At 47.0% G+C, this 24592-nt stretch overlaps 1 protein-coding gene across 1 annotated transcript; it reads left to right on the top strand.

Moving 5' to 3' along the window:
• Nucleotides 1-1355: 1355 nt before the first annotated feature.
• Nucleotides 1356-5249, top strand: LOC127332968 (O-fucosyltransferase 36). The gene is made up of 3 exons (XM_051359279.2): nt 1356-2690; nt 4510-4759; nt 4856-5249. Exons 1-3 carry the CDS (start codon nt 1453-1455, stop codon nt 5030-5032), a joined length of 1665 nt encoding a protein of 554 aa, XP_051215239.1. The 5' UTR covers nt 1356-1452; the 3' UTR covers nt 5033-5249.
• The last annotated feature ends 19343 nt before the right edge of the window (nt 5250-24592 follow it).

The raw sequence follows: 24592 nt of genomic DNA, 5'->3' as shown, positions 1-24592 counted from the left end.
TGTTCCGAGACCATGTCTGTACATTCTAGGCTCGTCAAGTCAAACCTTAGTTTCCGCATGTGCAAATCTGGCTTGCACCGTTGTATGCACACGTTAAGTCTATCAAACCGGATCATCACGTGATGTTTCGAAACAACGAGTCTTAGTAACGACGCTAACTAAGGACGAACACTTTATTATCTTGATTTTTAGTGAGAGAGATCATCTTATAATGCTACTGTCGTGATCTAAGAAAAATAAGATGCATAAAAGGATTAACATCACAAGCAATTCATAATGTGATTGATATGGCCCTTTTTGTCTTTGCGCCTTTGATCTTCATCTCCAAAGCACGGACATGATCTCCATCATCGTCGGCGTAGCGTCAAGTTCAATGGCGTCGTCTTCATGGTTGTTCACCACATGTAGCAACTATTACAACTACTTTGAAATAATACTATGACATGAAATAATACTATGGTCGTTCCATCGTCGTTTCCCCTCTTGAGGGCGTCGTCTTGGAGCCGTTGATCCTCTTTGTGCGCCTCGGCGGGTTGGACGCACACGACATCTAGGTTGGCAGGCGGTCAACCGGAGATGCGGGTCTTCAGTTTCAAAGCTGTCGATCTCTACTCGAGGAGCCATCTGTTTGGAATAGGCCAACATGGGCTTCACGGTTGTGTAGATTTTGTGGGTGGCTGGGTGTGCCCCTCTTTGCTGGCGTTTTGGTGGTTGTGATTGTGGGCTTTGCCTTGTAGTAGGGTTTCACACGATTTTCTCCTAAAAACTAGGCACTTTCTGCTTAATTTATGGATGAGGCAAAGCTTTTGCGCCCGTTAAAGGGAAAATCTGCTACGTGACACCATTATTTTTGTGCATTTGCTGAAACACACCGCTCGATTGTGTCTTTGCTAGGTACCATTATAATTTTGTGCCACATTTGCGAGAACACACCAGCTAACTAAAACGGAAAGTTTTGCACTTTTGCCTAGGATGACTGGTTGAGTTCAAACCCCAGGTTTGACATCTGTGTGAATATTCATTCAGTGGGAGGCGACGTTCCCGTCGACAGCGAGGCGCCTGTGGTGACTTCGTCAATTTCAAGATCCAATTCGCCGGCTCAGTCTTCCGGAGGTGCTCATAGGGGTAGGGTGTGCGTGTGTGCGTTCATAGGGGTGAGTGTATGCGCGTGTATGTGAGTGCCTGCGTTTGTACTGTGTTTCTCAAAAAAAAATGGTGTGTTTCAGCAAATACCAAAAATAACAGTGTCGCGTGGCAAATTTTGCAGAAAAAAAGAAAAAAGTGTACCTTTCCTTCCTGAGTGCCGACGGTAGACGACAGGCAGTCATCCACCACCGTTCGAGGGTCACCGTCATCCACCCTCCATCCTAACCATCACAGCAAGAACCTTCTTCCCCCTTCCTCACTCCACCCTCTCTGCCGTCGCCACTCCCGCCCCACACGTCCGCCGCCATGGACCGCGAGCCTTCCGTCTCCGACGACGACGACGACCTCGAGACCCTCGTCCCCCAGAACCACACCAAGCCACCCTCCCCCTCCTCCCGCTCCCGTGCCACCTTCGCCATATCCGGCCTCCACCCCGCGCTCCCCTCCTTCGGCCGCCGGCTCTGGTCCCGCCGCTACTTCCTCATCTGCATCTCCCTCCCCGTCCTCTTCATCGTCCTCTTCTTCTCCCTCGGCGGGGCTTCCTCCCTCCCCGCCTCTATCCGCCTCCCCTCCGCCTCCTCCGCCGCCGACCCGGCCGCCTCCCGCATGCGCGAGGCCGAGCTCCACGCCCTCTACCTCCTCCGCTCCCAGCGCTCCGGCCTCCTCAGCCTCTTCAACCGCACCGCCCCCACCAACGCCTCCACTCCCACCCCCGTCCCGCTCTCCGATCTCCAGGCCGCGCTCCTCACCCAGATCAAGCTCAACCGCGAGATCCAGGAGGCGCTCCTCTCCACGCACCACTCCGGGCTCCCCAATGCCACCGAGGACGGTGCTCCGGATCTTGATCTGCCGGGCCCCGGGTGCAGGCGCAAGGACTTGCCGTACAACCGGCGCACGATCGAGTGGAGCCCCAAGAAGAACCGGTACCTCTTCGCCATCTGTCTCTCCGGCCAAATGTCCAACCACCTGATTTGCCTGGAGAAGCACATGTTCTTCGCCGCGCTGCTCGGCCGGACCTTGGTGGTTCCCAGCCAGAAGGTCGATTACCAGTACGACAAGGTGCTCGATATCGAAAACATCAACAGCTGTATCGGGAAGAAGGTTGTGATCACCTACGAGGAGTTCGCAGAGACAAGGAAGAAAGTGAGCATCGATCAGTTTATATGTTACGTCGCGTCGCCGCCGTGCTACATGGATGAGGATCATATTAAGAAGTTGAAGGATAAACTCGGGATTTCGATGGGGAAGATCGAGGCTGCTTGGCCAGAGGACGCGAAACTGAAAGAGCCAAAGAAGAGATATGTGGCAGACATCATGCCAAAGTTTACCACCGACGCCGAGGTGCTTGCGATCGGCGAGATGTTCTCCGCTGATGCTGAGGAGGAGTGGCTGATGCAGCCTGGTGGTCCACTGGCTCACAAATGCAGGACTTTGATCCAACCAAGCAGGCTCATAATGCTCACTGCGCAGCGATTTGTGCAGACTTTCTTGGGTGGAAACTACATTGCTCTGCATTTTCGGCGACATGGCTTTCTAAAGTTCTGGTAAGATACAAGACACCTCCATGTTTTAGCAACATGCATCTATCAAGGTTCTTTGTGGAACTTGGTGATCTAAAATGCTGACAGGGCTGCATTTTGTTTCTGGGCTCTAGTAGTTTCCTTTATCCCTCTCTTACAGGTGGTGATTAATAGGGTTTCAGAACATAATGCTCTTCTACTCATTGTTCGCTTGATGTTGATTTGGACGGTGCAATTTTGGAAAATGCAACTTGTGTAGTTAAAGTTTTCATAGAAAATGGTTCTTGGTTTAGATCTAGGCAGTTAAATTTTATACGCAAGTCAACGCCTGACCACTACACACTTGATCAGATTTATTATGCATAGTATTGATGGGCTTTTAATGAACTGTCCGCTTGATACTGCAGATCACCGATATCCTCCTAAAGATAAAATAAGCCTCATATAGCATATAGTTTGTCTTCTAGGGAGCCACTTGGTTATTCTCTCTAGTGTGTTGAGTGATCGGTAATGACATGTGTATATGATCAAATTAACATACCGAAAGAGCATCCTTGTTGAATGACTTACATGGCATTTTTTTTACTGTCTTTTAATTTAGAGTTGTGTCTAGTACTGAGAACTAAATTGCTGGCTAAATTTTTTGTTCTTATAAAACTTAAATGGTCATTCTGGAATTAAAGATCAATAAACTTATCTTTTCTAAAATCTTTCCCTGGTAACAGTAAATTTTACTTCGATAACTGATGCTAATATTTCAGAAACCTTAATCAGGGTGGACCAAAGTTCACAAGCAGCTCTTCCTTGTATTATAAATCACCTCATGCCAAGCTTAGCTAAATGGATTAAACTGATAACTTCATAACCAGTTTTGAGATGGTTGCTGCTCTGGGTCTTGTCCCCTCATGCTGTGGATTTTTTAGTAGTATATGTTAACCAACTAGCACTATAATCACATCTACAATGCACTTGTATTACAGTACTCAATACTTACCACCAGTCAGCACCTTAGAGTGCCTTTAGTTTCTGCAACACTTAAAGGATTTATTTTATTTAAAATAACCATATAGCAATTTATTATTTGCTATTAGTATGGTTATTTTCAAAGAAAATTCTATAGAGATGAGCTATCACGGTGATGAACTTCCTTGTTTCAGCAGTTCCTGATAATAAAATGTTTTCTATCGACTTGGCTGATCATTTGAGGTCTGCAACCTCATTTGTGAACTGATATAAGCAATCGCCTTTAACTTATAGTTTTCCTGTTTCCCAACACTTCTAGACAAGCCATTGTAGAGACAGACTGAGTTCAACTTTGTTTTGGCATCTCTTTTCCATCTTGGCTATATCCACAAATATATGACATATTATGGAAAAAAAATCGTGATGGCATACTAATGTCTACTATGCTACTTGCTATTGATTGTGACTAGGCAGTTGTTTTCTGCTTTCAGATCATGCTAATACATCATTAGCTTCTTTTAGTTTCTGCTATCAAGTTTCATCAGTATTTGAAGTTTTGTCAGCTTTGCAAAATTAATATGTACCCTGTGATTGCAAAGAAATCATTTGTAATGTTGGCATGTGGTTAGTGGTTGGCTTGACAGAAATCTAGCTCATAGTTGTGTGAGCTAGCACTTGCATGTCAAGTCTTTGTAGTTATACTACTCATATACATAACCATAATACGCTTGAGGTTTTTTGGAGATTATTGATGACAAAACCTGCCCATAATCATATGCTTTGTGCATGACTTGCGGTTCATCACACAGATGCTGTTATAATTTGCGAGTATCTTCTCCTGAGTGGCACTAACTGATTCCATTTTTTTATCTTTGTGCAGTAATGTGAAGAAAGAGAGCTGCTTCTTCCCCATCCCTCAGGCAGCAGAATGCATCCTGCGAATCGTTGAGAAAGCTAATGCCCCCTTGATATATCTGTCAACTGATGCTGCTGAGAGCGAGACAAATCTTCTGCAGTCCTTGGTTGTATTCAATGACAGGCAAGTACCTCTTGTAAAAAGACCAGAGCATCACAGTTCTGAGAAATGGGATGCCTTGTTGTACAGAGATCACATGGGTGGAGACAATCAGGTATAAATCTATCAATTCCTGTCCTTTTTCTGGTTTGATTCTCCTATTGAGGGTGGTGATGGTTATACTAAGTAACAAGCTGGATCCGTTTTGCAGGTTGAGGCCATGCTCGACAAGACAATCTGTGCGCTGTCAAACGTTTTCATAGGAACGTCTGGCTCTACCTTCACAGAGGACATCTTCCGGCTACGGAGGGGCTGGGGGTCGATGTCCTACTGCGACGAGTACCTTTGCCAGGGTGAGCTACCCAACTACATAGCGGAGCAAGACTGAGAAAAGCAACACACACTAGACAAATTCGTAGCCACATTCTTTGCCCTTGGCGTGCTGGTGATATATATCATGTAAATTGGCGTTGTACATCTAGTTTAGAGGTGTCGGTGGTTGATGTCTGTATCAGTGTGCCCCGTTGATTTGTGCGGGCAACGTTTATATTCTTACACGGCTACGTAATACAGAGAAGCCTTTTGGGTTGTGCAGTGTTTTCTAACGACTGAAGCGGTGTGACTAGTGCAGTGTTCATCCTCTACTTGGAATTGAAATTTTCCTGCTGATCGCAGCCTGCAATTTAGTTATTCTCTTTTGAGCAAAACGCAGCATGCAATGTGATTGAAATCATCTGAGTTTGATTCTCAAGAAAAAAAAAGTTTGATTGAGTTACAAACTTGGGGCAACAGTCTCACAAACCGCATGGATTTGGTGTAAAGGATTCGACGACGACAATACTACCGGCATTTATGAACCGGTTTCTGTCTTGGTTCCTGAATATTTTTCATTGCGTCATCGGGGAATCCAAAATTTGCCTAAGTATTGCGAGATAAAAGCATGTTGTAAGACCGTACATGTACACGGGGACATAAGAGCAAGCAGACACCGCATATCAGCTGCAAACGCAAGTTTGGGCTGATATGCGGGTTTGAGGCGTTTTTTGAGCCAGACTACACACCGCATCAGCTGGCCTGGAAATGGATTCAGTCCGCATCCCAAAACCCCCAATAGCCCGTATTTATGGCGGTCGGAGAGGCCGATGGGGGCTAAACCCCATCCGCTCCTCCGCCTCCCCGCCTCCCGCCGATGAGAAATCCACTGCCGGCCGGCGAGCAATCGACGATGTGCGCGCGTAGATCCAGCCGCTCCTCCGCCTCTCCCCTTCCCGCCGACGAGCCATGGTGCCCGGGGCGACCATATTGGTCGCGGCAGAAGCGGGCTCGAGCGCGGCGGGAGCTCGAGTCAGCGTGCCGGCGAGAAGACGGCGGCGGAGAAGGTCCGCTCCAACGCGGCGCGAATCCGGGGGTCGTACCAATTTAGCGGGTACGACGTCGCCCCACTGCCCACGTTCTCCAAACGTGAGTTCGTTGCGTACCGTCGCCACGGCTCATCCTCTTCCGGCGCCGCTTCGTCGTCCTCGAGCTCCCACCAGTCGCCGTCAACGACATTGTGGTGAAGATGGAGCCCGACGACCCGTCGGCGCCTGTGTTTGCACCTGGCGACTACCTCGACGACGTCGAGCTCGAGCGGCTCCTCCCGAAGCTCGGCGAGGAAGCTGGCTTCTCGCCCGGCGACTTCATCGATGAGGGCCACCTCGACACTGTCATTGGACTCGTCTCGTAGACGAGCCGCCGCGAAGCGGACAAGGCGGAGGAGTGGCGGCTAGTCGCAAAGGAGCGGGGGAAGATCTACGTCAACCTCGGCAGCGATGGCGAGTGAGGAGGCCGCCGATGGGCTGCCGCCACGACACAAGGCTCCGGTGAGCATCCCGAAGCCAAATGTTGGTAGTAGGTTGTTGTGGCGACGAAAATTAGCTTGAAAACAATAGCCGAATTCGAGTAGCTTTTGTATGAGCGTAGCAAATTTATATAGAACTTCTATCTGACGGCGTCAATCTTTTTTAAATATGGCACCATATCCAGTATATGTGCGTTCCTTTTTCAATTCGTAAATCTGCTTTGGGGTGGCTTGGATACACGCTTTTAGAGTTTTTCGGTTTGAGGTGTCTGCTAGAGATGCTTTAATAACGTTCTTTTGAGAAGTGGCGTACACACATTTTTTTTTTTAAAGAATTGTAGACATATCACGAAAACCATCAGTGTAGGCGGTTTTTGAAAAATTCAAAACCAGTGGTTCAAAGATTCAAAAATCTGAAAATAAATCTTGATGTAGACAATATTGTGGTCTAAGTACATGCAAAATTTAACTCAAAATATCATATATTTGGGGCTGAGCGAAAATGAAAAAATCCGACACCTATAGTAGTGAACAGTGCAAGATTTCAAAACATCCAAATCTATTAGATTTTGTCATTTTTGTGCAGCTTCGAATATAAGGTATTTCGAGTTGAAGTTTTGTACATAGATCCCAACATTACCTACATCAAGATTTTTTTCAAATATTTTTGAAACTTTAAAGTATTATTTTTGAATTTTTGGAAAAAAAAAGAGCTATGTTAGCTCAAACTACAAAAATCCACACTCAGACATATCAGTTAAACTAAGATGAGGACACGAAGAACAAGTACAATAAGATCCATCCAGGTGGCTATAAAAGATAAAATATTATATGTTTACTTAGTTTGACTGACAACAGGGAAAACGAACCCAGCCCTCCCGTAACTCCTCCCCAGCCCTAAACACCGCCGCCGCCGCCTCTAGCGCCGCCGGGGCAAAGACCCTCGGGGCGTGGCGGTGGCAGGTGACAAGGGATTAACTTGTCAATGCCTATGGATTGTAGGCTAGGGTTTAGTTAGAAGTAGAGGGTAAGTAGATCTCGAAGGTTTCAGCCGAAAAGTACTCGACGATTGTGAAAACTAGGGTTTGCAGACAATGATTCGGTTCTCTCTTTTGTCCCTCGACTCCCCCTTATATATGAGGTGAAGCCGAGGGACTCGTGCTATACAAGTTTACAGAGTCCGGGACGGTTTCTAACTCGTCCCGCCAGATTACAAACAACACTTCCTATTACAACTCTATTTCTTCCTTAAACGCATCTTGGGCTCCCGAATCTTCTTATTCTTCGGGTAGTGGGCCTTCAATAAACCCCGGGTACTATATTCGGCAGGCCCATTTGGGATGCCTATGTCAGTAGCCCCCGAGATTTTGCTTGAATTGTAAAGTCAGGGAAAATCTCCACTGTTTATTTTTACCCGAAAGCCTTAACTTTCTATATTTCTTCTCATAAAATTCTATATTGTACAGGGATATTGGTAATTGGGGCTAGTTCATCTGACGGATCAGGTACTAGTTAACTGCTCTAGTGGCAATCCGCAAAAACCTACTTCAAAATCACGTCCCCGGACATGATCTCGGGATACGGGTGTAAACTTCGACAGGTGCCGCTTAAGGTCTTACCATTCTGTCGAGTCCCAGTCAAATTTATCGGGTACCTAACGCGTCCGTTAGGATTTTTCTTCGTATCTGTTGATACGGATAAAAGTAGCAGAGCGCAGTCTTTGGCGATGCCACGCCCAGCAGAATGGATTCTGGGGTCTTACCTTCGCAAATTTGCGGCATTCAGAAATTGATCGCAACTTTGGCGTCCTGAGAATATATTGTCGAGTGCTTTTCCGGCTGTTGGAATGGCACATTTTATTGAGTCAAATATGACTTATATTGTTCTCCCGATGGGAGTATATGTAGAGTTAATTATAACTCGAAATATACTCTCTTGCTCTTCTATTTTTCCTTTGTTAATTTCATCGGGCACGCGAACAGCGTTCCCGATGGGAGTAGCCCCCGAGGCTACAGCCAAGAACTTGTGCTTGGTTGTAGGCTCAACATTTTATTCCACCTTGTCGCTATTTTGTCATTATTTCGCAATATGAACTCTTTCCTCTTCTTCTTCTTTTCTCTCTTTATTTTTATATTTCTCGGGTGCGCGAACAGCGCTCCCGATGGGAGTAGCTCTGAGGCTACAGCCAAGAACTTGTGCTTGGTTGTAGGCTCAACATTTTCTATATTGTCATACTCGAAATTTTACTTTTTGTCGGAGTAGCCCCCGAGCATTTGGGCAAAAACTTGTATTTGATCAAAGGCTCCCGAAGTATTGAATATTTCATCCTGTCGCCAATCTCTGAATACTTCCTTGTCGACATTCTTCACTTAATCAAATTTACTTTATCCTTGACAAGTAGTCGTGAATTTTCTGTCCTGTGGGTCCATTGCTTTCACCACGTTGACACGTCGTGCAAGTAGTGGACACACGTCCTCCGCTTTTCCTGGCGCACGTACGGTAACGCCTATTTCAGTAAAAATACTCTTTTGCCCTTGTGTCTAGAAGATCCATCCTCACCACACGATTTCTTCATCCAACGGCACACTGCTTCACCCGAATCTTATATAAACCCTTCTTCAACCTTCGTTCATCCCCTCGCTTGCGCCGCTCACCTGTTCCTTTTCGCAAAACTTCCCCGCGCCCAACTCTCTCCAATCTTCCGTACGCACATACATTGCTCTGCCTTTGCCGTTGATGCCACCGCGCACGCGTCGACTCGCCACAAAGACGCCGGAATCCAAGATGGCCGCCGAGGATTTTGAGTGGGAGAGATCCAAAATCTCCAATCAAGACATCAACACGCTGAAGAGGCTCGGCCTCATGACGAAGGAGGACGCCATCCGCTTTCCTAGCGAAGAAAGCTACCCCAAGCCTCCAATGGAGTATCGGGTTAGTTTTGTTGATCATCTCATCCGTGGCCTCTCTACCCCAATTCATGATTTTCTCCGCGGTCTTCTCTTTGTTTATGGGATTCAGCTGCACCAACTGACTCCCAATTCCATCCTCCACATTTCTATTTTTATCACCCTTTGCGAATGCTTCCTCGGAGTCCCTCCTAATTGGGCTCTGTGGAAGCGTATTTTCTGCCTCCGCCGCAATGGCTCTCACAACGTCACCTATAACATAGGTGGCGTTGTTATCTGTGTCCGCACTGATGTCGATTACTTCGACGTCAAGTTTCCCGACTCTGTCCAAGGATGGCGCAAGAGATGGCTCTACATCCACGAAGAAAGCGCCAATTCTGTGGAGCACAACATAGTTCCTTTCGACGGAAGTGCCGGGGATTCAGCGTCGCCGTTCTGGGATGCCGAAGCTTCGAAGAAGAGAAAAAGCGACAGAGGCGCTCATGGCTCGTATCCGTCATCTTCAAAACACTCGAGGCAAAGAGCTATCTGGTGTTCAAATTATCGCCTACTTCCTTAGGATTAGAGTGCAGCCTCTTCAGCTCGCAAAAATCCCCTTTGGACGTATTCTCGGTGAAAATGACGCCAACAGAATCTCCGGTGATCTTTACGTAAAGGACTTGGAAAAATTGGTTCGAAGAATTTCTCGATTAGGCAAGAAGGATCCTATTCCCTCCTCTGTCGAGTGGAACCATACAGGTGCTTCCAATCCTCTTCCCGAGGTATTTTGTCTTCTCGAAGTTTTATCTTGTTTTGAACTGTTCCTCGTATCTTATTTGCGGTGGTATCTCACTTATTCTCTTTTGTCACTATTTCTTTGTAGAATCATCCTACTATGGCTTCCCTTCCTCCTCTTCCCGAGGATGGAGAGGTCGAAGAAAGAGCCGTTGTCGATGATGTCAACCAGGAGACCCCTCTTTTGTGAATGAACCCGCAGATTCTCGAAAATCTGCGGGATCTACCGAGAAAGATGCTGCCTCTCGAAGATACAACATCAGCACAATCTCCTCCTCCTGCTTGTTTCTCCGAAGAGCAAAAGGAAAAGGAGCAATGCCGAAGATTCCGGGACCTCGAAACCCGAAGAAACTGCTCCTTCACCTCGAAAAGCAGCTTATGATCCATATATCGAGAGTATCATCAGCTCGTAGGTTCCTTGCTCTTTTCCTTTTCTATTTGAAGAATTTTATTTTGCCTTGCTTTTTATGCTGCCACTATTTTGTCACGGTGATGATGAAGAAACACCAACTTTAGATGTGGCTGCTCGAACGAGCACGTCACATACTTTAGTTATTTCAAAAACCGGTTGAAGGGGAGGAATCGTCGCCTCCTCAACAAAATGTTGATACATCTACTCCTCCTTCGAGCCCCCGTGCCCCTTCACCAAAAAGGGCACGGGTTGAAAAGATTGTTGATCCCGCCCCTCGGTTGGGCGGTTCGTCGACTCTGCTCTTAGATGATGTAAGTTTGTCGGCATCTATATTTTCCTTATTTTGTTTTTTCACACCTTTTCTCTTTTTCATGCCGACGTTTCTTTTGATGTACTTACCTTTGAACAGCCAATGATCAAAGAGCTTCTTCGGATCGGGTCCCAATTTGTTGGGTACCGTGAATATGCCGTGAGCCGAAGGTAACGACTTTTATACTTGCTATTTTTCTTTGACTTTCTATTCCCGTTGCTTGTCGCTATTTTTTGATCTTTCTTTTCTTTCTTTTTCATATCTCGACGTAAAAACTTTCAGAGGCCAACGAACGTGTCGACGCACTTGCTCAAAAACTCGAGCAAAGTGAGGCGGCTCGCAAGAAAGCTGAACTTGCTGCTAGCAAAGCCAAGGCCGAGGTTGATGAAGCCAAGGTGAAAGCTGCTAGTGTCGAGGAGCTGCAGAGAAGGCTCAAAGATGCCGAATCTGCCTTAGATGAGCAGAAAACTGCACAACCGTGCGTGAACAAGAGATCATCAAGCGTACGAAGTCGCAAAGTCGACGTACGCTGAGTAATATCATCAACCCCTTCTATTGTACTTCCTGTTTCTTGGTTTTTGACTAATGGTTTGTTTCGTGTGGCAGCCCAAACAAACCAAGATTTTGATCTGGAGAATCCCGTCAATGACCCTCTCCTTGATGCACTTTCTCTTCTCGGAGTTCCATGGGCGCGAAATTCGTGAAGGCGTGGCCAATGCCAGTGCAAGTTTGTCGGCGTTGTTCCCCTACTTCTTCCCGAAGAAAGAGGAACCTTCGACTTTCCTTGCCCTTGCCAAGCTTTTCAATTCGTCGGAAGACCTGGGATTGAAGATGCGTCAGGAGAATATGAAGGTTCTTTGTCGAGATCTTGTTGCCCTGGTTGCGACAGCCAACGAGACGCTTGATTGGATGAAGGTTGGCGACACCAGCCAGATAGAGCATTCGAGATGGAGGTCGCTGATCAAGGCAGCCAAGCCCAACACTAAGAAGATCTTGGCGTATCTCGGGATCAAGCCAGCTTCGACTCCTAGCTCCTCGAGGCCGGAGGTCTAGTTGCATGCCTCCTTGTTTCTTTTTCTGTTTCTTTTGCTTTTGTTGCCAAAGTAGTTGTTTTGGCGACACTCATTTCTTTAGCTCTACTGTAGTGCCCTTGTAATGATTCCAAGAAATTAATGAAAAACTCTATCTGTCATTTGATGTTGTCTTGTCTAAATTTCAGTTGATATTTGATAACTATACTCCAACTTCCGCTCCTTCCAATGTATCGCCTTCTTCTCGTGCGAGGAGAGCTTTTGCCGATATCGCACCCGTCGACGATACCTTGTCGCAAGAACTGGATGAACTTCGGCAGCAACTTCAGTATGCGAAGAAGCAAACACTTGTGATGATGGAGCAATCTCGTAAGTCATCCGAAGCCGAAAAATTGCTCTTCAACAAGCTCACGAAGCCGTGGCTGCTAAGGAAATTGCTGTTTCCGAGGCTGAAAAGGCAACTACTCGAGAAAATTTCATGCTCGAATTAATGAATGAAGCCAAGTGCAGATATGTCGGGTATGCCTGTTTCGTCCGCCGATATTTTTTATCTTCATGCTACTGTTTCTTAGAGGTTTCCACTTCTTTGTTTTGATAGGTGCCTTTGTTGATCTTTCGCCGAGGAAGAGAGGGTAAATGCTAGGACAACCCTCCTTGTTAATCTTTCCCTGGACCATGGTTCGTTGTTTTGGGCTACCCCAGAGAGGACCCGCCAAATTGTCGTGATTTCAAGATCGCGCCTCTCAAACTCGCGATTTCCTTGACTTCGTACCAAAACCTTGTCCATGGTTTACAACTCCATGTTTCCTGAACGTCCAACCAAAAACTCTTCCTGAATTGATGGAAAGGTTCAAGGATGCTCGCAGTATCCATGATTTTGTCAAAGCTCAACTAGTAGCCGGCGCCAGATTTGCTCTTATCATGCTCCAAATCCGCCACTCGAAGCTTGACCTTACCCAAAGTTGTCGAGAAGGTTCACCAAAAAGTAAAACGTCTGGAGAGTTGGTGTTGACAGGATTAACACGAAGGTTACGCCTATAGCCGAAGAGATGATTGAAGACCTACTTCGGATGGATGCCGACTTTTTGCCGATGGCCATTATGCCGATTTTCTTGGTGCTGCTCCCGAGGAAAACAGGTTACTCTTGATGACATATTGAATCAAGACTAGTTAGTTTCTTCTTGTAGATATTTTTTCTTTTGTAATCCATGACTATATTGTAAAGCAATCATTATATTTCTCTGTTTGTTTAGCCGCCGAGTGTTACGTTGACTGTGTAGTATCTTTGTATACTGGCGAGGTTTTTACCCAAGGCATTTATATATTTAAGGCGAATATGAGCCCCCAAGCTTTTTATTGAGTACTATTTTGTATTTTTGTTGACTCACGAGGTATTTGAATACCAAGGCAAGTTTTTCCTTTTGTCGATGAACTATATTGAAATTCGTCGGAGCGAAGACTTTGGTCATGTCGATAAAGAAGAAAAGTTATATTGTCACTATCTTTATTATATTGCAGCACCGCGAGCCGCGCTCATTAAAAACCTTCTCCGGCCCCACTCGGTACCCGAAAAAGGAAAAGAGTGCGTCTGAAAACTCGCGGGCGTTTCAAGTACATTGAAGCTTTACAAAGACTATATTTTGACTCTAGGCGTAAAAACGCCTAAGTTGCGCCACGTTCCAGGGGTTTGGCTCCTCCACCCCTGTCTTCTTGTCCTTTATTCCGTATGCTCCTCCTCCAATTACTTCCGTGACAATGTAAGGGCCAAGCCATGGTGACTCGAGTTTTTCATGACTTTTTTGCGTGAGCCGAAGAACTAGGTCTCCCACCTGAAAAGATCTTGGCCGCAAACGTCGATCGTGGTAATTCTTCAAGTCCCGTTGATATTTGGTTACCCGAGATAATACTTCATCTCGGGCTTCATCAAGTGCGTCGACGTCGTCTTCTAGCACTCTTCTCGACGTTTCTTCATCATATTCAGCGACACGTGGAGAGTTGTGCTCTATCTCGATTGGTAGTACCGCTTCGCTCCATGAACCAGGAAAACGGAGTTTCTGCGTTCTTGTGTTTGGTGTTGTTCGGATGCTCCACAACACGCTTGGTAGTTCTTCCGGCCAGGTATGTCGAGCTTTTTCCGGTGGTCCTAACAAGCGCTTCTTGATACCATTGCAGATGATGCCATTGGCTTTCTCGACTTGCCCATTGGTTTGAGGATGTGCAATCGACGCAAAGTTCAGCTTAATACCCACCTCTTCGCAATAATCTTTGAATTCATGGGATGTGAAGTTGCTGCCGTTGTCCGTGACGATGCCGTGGGGCACTCCAAATCTGAAGACGAGGCCTTTTACGAATTTTACTGCGGATGCTCCATCTCGGTGAATTTATCGGCTTCGCTTCTATCCACTTTGTAAACTTATCGACAGCTACTAGCATGTACTCCTTTCCTCCTGGCCAGGATTTGTGTAACTTACCCACCATATCAAGTCCCCATTGAGCAAAGGGCCAAGACAATGGTATTGGTGCTAGCTCTGCTGGAGAGTGAGGTTTTGCGGCGAACCTTTGACATGCGTCACAAGTTCTTACTATGTCCTTGGCGTCCTCGATTGCTGTCAACCAAGAGAATCCTGCCCGAAAAACCTTGGCTGCGATAGCTCGACTACTTGCGTGGTGGCCACATATTCCTTCGTGTACATCCTTCAGGATTATTCTTCCCTTCTTCGGGTGTAACGCACCTTTGCAAAACGCCTGAAATACTTCGCTTATACAATTCTCCCTTGACCACCGTAAAAGCTTTGGAGCGTCGAATTACTCGCCTTGCTTCAACCGGATCATCGGGTATTTCTTTCCTCATGATGTATGATATGTACGGCTGCATCCACGGTATTCGTATCACCATGACCAAGTCCTGATCCTCTTCTTCGTCCTCTTGCTTTTCCTTGGCAGCCCCCGAGGGTTTCTTCTCCTTCTTTTTTGACTTTGTTGGCTTAGTGGATCTCTCTGTTATCTCTTCCCGAATACACGGCGGGATTGGAAGGCACCGTGACCCGATGTTTGCAAGAACGTCGGCTTCGTCGTTGCTCAACCTGCTAATATGATTTACTTCGCATCCATCGAATAACTTCTCAAGCTCGTTGTACACCTCCTTGTATGCCATCATGCTATCATTGATTGCATCACATTGGTTCATAACTTGCTGAGCCACCAACCGTGAGTCGCCAAAGATTTTTAATCGAGTTGCTCCATGTGCTTTTGCCATCTTCATCCCGTGTATGAGAGCCTCATATTCTGCTTCATTGTTAGATGCGTTAAGGAACGTCATCCGGAGGATGTACTTCAATTTGTCGCCTTCAGGTGATATGAGTACTACTCTGCGCCAGCTCCTTCTAGTCTCTTGGACCCATCAAAGTTCATGGTCCAAGTTCTCGATAAATCTGGAGGTCCCGTATTTTGCAACTCCATCCATTCTGCGATGAAGTCTGGCAGTATTTGCGACTTTATTGCTTTTCTTTTTTCATACGTGATGTCCCGAGGGGAAAGTTCTATTCCCCAAAGGGAGACACGACCCGTAGCTTCTGGGTTATTCAGTATATTTGACAAGGGAGCTTCATTGACCACTATGATCGGGTGTGCCGAAAAATAGTGGCGCAATTTTCGTCTTGTCGTGAACACTCCATATGCTAGTTTTTGGTACCGAGGGTACCTTTGTTTTGAAGGTGACAAGACTTCGCTCACGAAGTATACCGTCGCCGCACTCCATGGATTTTCCCTTCTTCTTCTCTTTCGACAACTAATACCGTGCTAACCACTTGGGGCGTGGCTGCAATATATAGCAGGAGAGGTTCCTTTTCCTTTGGAGCCACCAGGATTGGTGGTGTCGAGATTTTTCGCTTCAAATCCTCGAAAGCTCTGTCGGCCTCTTCGTTCCACTGGAATTTATCTCCTTGTTTTATCAGCGCATAAAATGGTAACGCTTTTTCTCCTAACTGGCGACGAACCTGCTCAAAGCTGCGATCGCCCGATTAGTCGCTGTATTTCTTTCAACTTTGTTGGCTTTCTCATTGTTACTATGGCTTGTATTTTGTCGGGATTTGCTTCAATCCCTCTTGCCGAAACTAGAAACCCCGTAAGTTCTCCTGTTTGGGACGCCAAAAGAACACTTCGTCGGGTTCAGCTTTGAGGCAGAATTTGTCGAGGTTGTCAAAAGTTTCTTTGAGATCCTCGATCAACGTTGTCCCCTTTTTTGATGTTATGACGACATCATCGATGTATACTTGCACGTTTTTCCCGATCCGTGTTGCTAAACACTTCGCATCATCCTCTCGATATGTTGCTCCCGCATTTTTAGACCAAAGGGCATTGTTTTGTAGCAAAACACGCCGTAAGGTGTAATAAACGCTGTCTTGGCTTCATCATCTTCTTTTAATCTGATCTGGTTATAACCGTAGTATGCATCCAAGAAGGAAAGACGTTCGCAACCTGCCGTGGAGTCGATAATTTGATCGATCCTTGGGAGGGGAAAGTGATCCTTAGGACAATGTTTATTGAGACACGTAAAGTCGACGCACATGCGAAGGACTGTCGTGTTTTTCTTCGGCACCATCACCGGGTTAGCTACCCATGTGGCTTACGTAGATATTTCTACGATAAAACCAGCTTCTTCGAGTCGATTTATTTCTGAAAGCATGGCTTTGCGGTTTGGTTCCGAAAACGCCGCAAAGGTTGTCTCGATTGGTTTCTTTGTTGGATCCAAATTTAGGTGGTGCTCGGCAAGTTCCCTGGGTACTCTGGCATGTCACCTGGACACCATGCAAAGATTTTCCAGTTCTCACGGAGGAACTTGACGAGCGCGCTTTCCTATGCGATATCCATATCGTTTGCGATAGATGTCGTCTTTTTTGGATCTGTCGGGTGAATACGCACCTCCTTAGAATTTTTCTCTGTGTTGAAAGTTGATTCTTTATTTGGCCTTCCAGCGTCCGGCAAGACGTCGTAATCAGTCATGCTTTTTGACGCCAAGTACTCGGCTTGCATCCCAAAAGTTTACGCCAACCCGTGAAAATCCTTGTCGCACTTATCGGCTAAGGCAAAGCTTCCCTTGACCGTGATTGGTCCTCTTGGTCCGGGCAACCTCCACAACAGGTATGTATAGTGTGGTACTGCCATAAATCTAGCATATGCTGGTCGTCCCAACAGAGCGTGGTATTGTGATGGAAAATCCACGACTTCAAATTCGAGCTTCTCGATTCTATAATTTTCTCGGGTCCCAAATTGAACATCGAGATTGATTTTTCCCAATGGATAACTTGGTTTCTCTGGTGTGATGCCGTGGAATCTTGTGTCTGTTGGTTTCAAGTTTGCTAAGGATATGTTCATCTTCCTCAATGTATCTCGCATACATGAGGTCCAAGCTGCCGCCGCCGTCTATGAACACTCGAGAGACATCAAATCCTGCGATAATCGCCGGCGTAATAAGTGCTGACCGCCCTGGTCGAGGAACTTGCTGCGGATGATCTGCTATTGTGAAGCCGATATCTTGTCCCGACCAATTAAGGTACTCAACTGTTGGTGGAGGCATTTTCTCTGCCATAAACACCTGTCGTGAGATTACTTTTTGAGCTTTATTGGACGGCCTTCCCTTACGAATCATCAACACCGCTCCGTTGGAGTTAGGATCAACATAGGGTGGTGGTGCAGTGCTGCCGCTATTCTTAGCTGGTGTCGATTGTCCTCTCGTAATCGCGGGAGGTGGCGGTAGATGAATCTCGCTCCTAGGCTCCCGAGGGTTTCTCCGTGCTGCTCGAGCGTGAGCATTTTCTCGCGTATCCGAACATTGCCTGAAAATTTCGACAGCCTTTCTGCAGGTGCCCCGACTGTCTTTTCCCGTTGTCGTCGAGGAAGAAGTGCATCCGGCACGGTCCGTTCAGCATTTCCTCGGGGACACGAAAGGTCTTGGAAACCTCGGCCCACTATTTTGCCTCGTTGCGTGAATCATCCCTATTATCACCTCGCTGTTCACCGCTTCTCCGGTAATCATCTCTATTGCCTCCTGTATTTGTCCGAAAACCTGCCGAAATTTGTCCCGGGGCGTCGTAGTTCTGGTACGTCCGAGGAAATCTTCGCCTCGGTTGATAGTTTCGACCACGGTCCTCCTCGGCGACTGTGTCGTTTGTTGTGGACAGCGTCTTCTCCATCTGCCCATTTATTTGCTATCTCCATCAACGCGGATACCGTCCTTGGATTGGTCCTTCCCAAATCCTCGACAAAGTCTCCACGCCTCGACTCCCGCGACAAACGCATCTATTGCTCTCTCGTCGGATATGTTTTCTCGCCGAGTTTTTGATGATATTCCATCTGCGGATGTACTTTCTCATTGGCTCATCGGCTTTTGTCGACACGCTCTCAACTCCTCTAACGATGCGGGTTTTTTGCACGTGGATCTGAAGTTCTTGACGAACACGTCCTCGAAACTTTCCCACTGCCGATGGATCCCGGAGCGAGTTTCTTTATCCATGATCGTGCGGCACCACTCGGGTGCACTGGATGCTTTGCATGGCTGTTGCCCTAGTTCCTCCTGTCGGCTTCACCGTCTCCGGATAGTCGACTAGCCAATCCTCACGGATCTTGAAGGCCGTCGAATTTCTTGAAATTATCGGGTAACTTGAATCCCGAGGGGACTTGCGTTTTTCGGACTCTCCTCGTGAAGCATGGTAAGCCGCACATATCTTCGTCGTTGAGTTCGGGGATTGCCGATGATCCCTTCTGTTTTGCCGCGCTCCGTCGACTCTTGCTTGTGCTGCTGTGTCTCTTGCTCCACTTGGCCCTTCGAGTCTTGCCGCCATTCTTCTTGCGGGTCGCGGACTATTTTGCCTTGCCACTCCTTCGGGAGGCGTTGATATAAACGCTGTCCCCATAGCTCCAACTCCTGCTACCGCCATATTGTACAGTTGTGTCCCTTGGGTCACCCGGAGGTGGTTTAGATGCAAGGATAAAAGCATGTGTCGCCATATACCCAGCCTCTGGTGTCTTAGGGATGATGTTTCCTCTTGTATCTATCGACATAAAGGACATGTCGAGGTTTTGAACCAAGTGTTCTCTTTCTGCCTCGGGTATGTGTTGCAGCCTTGATCTTGCTCGTTCCGCGCCTCCCGATGGCTATCACCCGTAGTTCTAGATTGTCGACTTAGATCTGCCCTTCTCCCGCTGGATGCGTAAGCTGCCTCCTTTCTCCCGTTCAACTCAGCCGTCTGTTTTTCCAATTCCCTGGCAGCTCGTGCGAGCCTATATTGATATGCTTGCAATTCTTCCGGTGTGGCTGTGGTAGCCATTGGTTCTGTGCCGTTCATAGCTCTCGCAGCTCGTCCCACGCTGCTTGTGAAAGTTGAACTCTATCTCGCGGCTCGGCCCGACGTATTTGTTGCCCAAGCCTTGTCGCAGATTGGAGGGATCGACGTATGGATTTCCCAAACTGTCGAAAGCCTCGATGTCTCCTCTTGACCTTCAATGGCGTAAATCTGATGATACCTTGTACTCAGATCTATGTTGGGTTTGGTGACATCATCGTTGAGATTGATGAAGACCTTGCCCACTGTGAGAGATTTGTCGATGAAGTCATGATTGTCGACATCGCTTGAGCCATCGCTTATATACGAGTCCGCAGATGACTCAAACGATATGTCGTTGAAGATCTTGGCGAGTTTCTCTCTTGCTCGATGCGACGTAGCGTGTCGCCGAGGTTTCTTCTTCTCCTGACTCGTTTGACGATGCATAGCTTGAAAAATCGGAATCGGCCACTGATGATCCCGACGAAATCGGAATTTCGACACGATACGATCCTTCCTTCTCGACGCGAAAGTGGAACCTTCCGAACGTCATCTCCATGGGCTCCTCCAGATACGCATATGCATCCAAACGGGAGGGTGGGTGAGGTACAAAATCGACAAGACCAGTAGCGATCTGTTTACCTCGATCCATTGTGTTGCTTGCGGTTGACGATGTCGAAGATCTTGAGCGTGCCATCGAGATCAGCTCCTTACGCCTCTAATTCCCACAGACGGCGCCAATTGACAAGGGATTAACTTGTCAATGCCTATGGATTGTAGGCTAGGGTTTAGTTAGAAGTAGAGGGTAAGTAGATCTCGAAGGTTTCAGCCGAAAAGTACTCGACGATTGTGAAAACTAGGGTTTGCAGACAATGATTCGGTTCTCTCTTTTGTCCCTCGACTCCCCCTTATATATGAGGTGAAGCCGAGGGACTCGTGCTATACAAGTTTACAGAGTCCGGGACGGTTTCTAACTCGTCCCGCCAGACATAAACAACACTTCCTATTACAACTCTATTTCTTCCTTAAACGCATCTTGGGCTCCCGAATCTTCTTATTCTTCGGGTAGTGGGCCTTCAATAAACCCCGGGTACTATATTCGGCAGGCCCATTTGGGATGCCTATGTCAGCAGGGGCCCTTCCTCGTCGACGCCTGGTGGACGGCGGCCGGATCCCCTTCCTCGACGCATGGCGGGCGCGTGGATGGGTTGGGCGGCGGCGGCCTGCGCTGCGCCCCTTCTCTCGTCGGCTCTCCCTCGGCTGGCGCGGTTGGATGGGCGGCGGCGACCAGCGCTGCGGCCTCCCTCCTCCCGTCGGCTCTCCGCAGCACTCCGACAGGGGCTGGTGGTGGGCGGCGGCCAGGCTATGGCCTGCGCCAATTTCCCCCCGCCTCTCGCCGGTGAGTGGAGGTGATCTCGGGCTTCACCCGCGACACGAGGTCGCCCGGGGCAGCAGCCTTGGGTAAGACGGTGGAGGTGGCCCTCTTCTTCGCCGGAGAGGGTTGGCCTGCGGTTGGTGGTGGTGGATCTATCGATCTATCACCGCGTTCCGGCGGCGAGATGGAGATGCTTGGAAGCCGGCGACGGAGTTGCCGGTGGAGGGTTGGAGTGGCCAGCCCGGGATGGTCGCCGACGTGGGGGTCCGACCTGAATAAAGGCGGTGGTCCTAGGGTCTCTCTTGCGTGAAGAGGAAGACCTACCGGAGGCCTGGACTCGTGATCTAGCCGGAGTGTTGAGTTCCGGAAGGCTCCGCCGGCGAATGTAACAGTGCTTTTTGCCTGGAGTTTGCTGGATCGGTGGTATTCGGTCGTGCGCACCCATGCTTTTATTCCGACCGATTGGTTCTGGAGGGAGCGGCGCGAAGCTCTTTTTCTGTGTTCATGAAGGCCAGAGGGGAGGACTAGCTAAGGGAGGTTCAAGTCTCCGCGTTGTTGAGGGACTTGCTTGGTGTTCCGGGCTTCACAGCAGCGGTATAAAAGTGGGGGCGACAACACAGGTGAAGTTCAGAGTCCTACCTTTCAGGGTGAAAACCCAAGGTCTGGCCTTAACTGGTTGTGCCTGGCAATGACCTTGTTGGAGGCATTGTTTTGAGAGCGGGGCCTATCTTCAGGGTGAAAACCTAAGATCGTTGATCGGGCGACGATGGTGTTCGCGCACTGTTCCCTTCTTGGAGGCGTCGTTTTTGGAGATTCTGTATTTCAGGTGTTGTCTTGGCGGTGGATGTATTGCTGTTGTTAGGCCTGAGATACTGTAGCGGGACTTTTGTTTCTTAGTTTTCTTTTCTTCTTTTTGGCTGTGTGCATCCGTAGTGCCATTAGGGTGGTGCGTTGTTGCAGAGGCTGGGTGTAATTGGTATCGTTTTGATATTAATATATTCCCTTTATTGAAAAAAAAAGTTAGAGGTGAGAGATTAGGAGAGATAAGGAAAATGTACTCTAATGCAACAGCTAGATCAAGCATGTGCTCCTAGTTACCTTGTGAGTGTAAAAGGTGGATCATCCACTAAAAGGATTACACTTTTATAACGGAAAACTCGTTTTGGCTCTGGGGTCTAGATGCTCCTTGTTTCCAGAACCAATCACGTTTTGCCTGCCGCTCTATTTGTCAGTGTATTCAACTATGTATCCTTTATATATCTCTCTTTTTGAATAGTGCTTGGGCCCTGTTGCACAGAGGTAATCAATGCTTGCACTTCCACTCGGTTGAACAGTACATGACGGAAGAATCTGTTCTGTACATTGATCTTCCTAACCTGGACCCCCAAATGGAACGAGTACACTAATTCTTTTGTTTGTTAGTTTTCTTTTCCTTTTTTCGGCTGTATGCATCCGTAGTGCCATTAGGGTGGTGCGTTGTTGCAGAGGCTGGGTGTAATTGGTATCTCTCGATATTAATATATTCCCTTTATCGAAAAAAATTCTTTCAACATTTCACTTTGCAGCGACCGCAAAAAGATATGATCCTGTTTTCAACCAGCTAGCCAGGACTACAAATTCATGCCTCCTATTTGTGTGAATTAATCCTAATTCTCACTGACATTTTCTGCAACCAGTTTTACGAAATAACTGAAAATTTTCTATCTTTATTTAGAAAAATACATAATTTGGGAGGTTACAACCTGGGTTACAGTCCAGCCTATCAGCAAACCAATTTTGAACTACAGAGCACGATTCCTTTCTTGTCACTTACATGACATGATTGCATCCCTTTTTACAGACAATTTCTGAACTAACAATGCACGATCCTGGTTTTCATTAACTCTTGGTCAAATCCGTTGATGTTTGATCCTGGTTTTACATAGTGCACTTTGCTGTCTGAGCCTGCCTGTCACCTTCTCCGTCTCCGGCATCTGCTACTGCTTGGACAATGCCTGCCACTGACGGATCCGGCTCAAACTCAACTGGCTGCACGCACCATTTTCCACCACTGCGTCACCATTTGCGGCTCCATCAGCTGTGCCCTCATAGATTGCCACACTGCAATGACAGACAAAATTTCTCCCGGTCATAAACCCGGGCACAATTGACATTCACTGTTCCGATAACTGAATCCACAGGAACATTGCATCACCCAAATTTCCTAATGATTTTCAGTGGGATTTTACTCTGTGTGATCTCATGTTGAGTTCTATGTACCTGTGTACCCAACAAGCTCGTTACAGCACCCATTTTTTGTTCGAAGAGAACTGGGTGACTGCATGTACCATGCCCATCACGGATTGCTCCGGCTCCACCTATCCCAGATGGCTGCACTCATCTTCTTCTCTGGCGGGTTCGAGTCGCCGCGACCACCACTGCTTCCTCATAGATAGCCACACAAAAAATGGAGACGCGACCTACCAGTAAAAAGGCCGGAGCAGATTTGAAGCCCATAGCCCCATGACCCCCAAAACAAGGTTTGCACACGGCGAACTTGCTCACTGGATACAGCGGGAAATCCATTGACTTACCTGTGGTCGCCGTCGAAAATGTTCGCTCCCGCCGCCCGCGTGCGCCACTCGAATCGCCGGAGCCCAGATGGTGTGCGATAGTCGATTTTACCTCCGGAGCTAGGTGGCAGCCGGTCAGATCCGGAAGCCACGAGCCGCAGATCATACCCGACACGAAAACCTGGACCCGTGGTCCACGAAACAGCCAGCAGATTGTTCTGTGAGTCTCACAGTTTTTTCTCCGTCGCCAGTGCGTTACTACGGTGGGCCCTGCGAGCGACCGTACGCAACACCCTCCATGTATTCTCCATTTGCCAGCGCGTGTAGCTCATTTAATTCTGACACGGTCGCCAATCTCCGCATACATTTCAATGGTGGAGATAACATGTTCATCTGAACACGGGAGCCAAAACTCCACTCTCGTTACTATTGAACATCCTAGTTATAGATTGACTATAAATAACGTGACAAACTGCTATACTCGCCGGCAATACTATTATTCTTGCTCTAAAGTTGTTTTACATTAGCTCGCATGTGATCAGGCCATCCCATAGGCTGGGGTGGTAGAGCGCCCGCCCTGGGCCATCGAGAGATAGGGGTCAGCCTAGGTAGTAATTTTACATTGATAGTAGCATATTTTTAACATCTAACTAGGTTAGCAGAGTAAATGTAGGAAAATTATGTAAGAGACCAAGTTCCAACTAACTATTCTTCGTCAATATGCTACTCCCTCCGCCCGTCTTATGAAACGTGTTTAAAATTTGGGTATTAAAATTTGGATATGCCTGTATCAAGATACATCTGAATTTTTATAAATCTCACACATGTTTCATTTGATGGAGGGGGTATTATCTATTATCTCCAACAAACTATTCATTATCTGTAACAGGCTTCGCTCGTTTTTAGAAGAAAGTATGCACTACAAACCTTGTATCACAATGGATCAAACCAAATTGATCGACGATGGCAAGTTTAGCTATATTGTTTTCTATCTCCGACTGAAGCTCCCATGGTTGTAGTGAAAACAAAGGAACCTAAATTTAGATTTAATATTATACACATTTATTGAAAAACTAGCATGAAAAGTTGTGTATACCAAAGTCATCTTAACGGGACTAGCAAGTCAAGTTATGTAAACGAGAAATTTGGAGAATTCATAATTTTATGATAGTTGGTTATTAGTAGTACTTTTCAATACCCAGTATATATAATGCATCTCGAATTATTATGAAGACACTGTAACTTGTAAGACACATCTGATCATAAAAAACGGTAGACAGTCAAGCAAACCGTCCAATTTATACTCTAAAAGTTTCTAAAAGGGCCTGACATAATGATGCACTAGAAACTCCCCTTAAGATTATTAATTAGGACATACCAAAATATATATATATATATATCTACCAAGCTTTTAAATGTACTTAAACAT

The sequence above is a fragment of the Lolium perenne genome, chromosome 2 (assembly GCF_019359855.2).
Source record: "Lolium perenne isolate Kyuss_39 chromosome 2, Kyuss_2.0, whole genome shotgun sequence".
In the NCBI taxonomy this organism is placed as follows: domain Eukaryota; kingdom Viridiplantae; phylum Streptophyta; class Magnoliopsida; order Poales; family Poaceae; genus Lolium; species Lolium perenne.
This window is presented reverse-complemented; position numbering and strand designations above follow the sequence as displayed.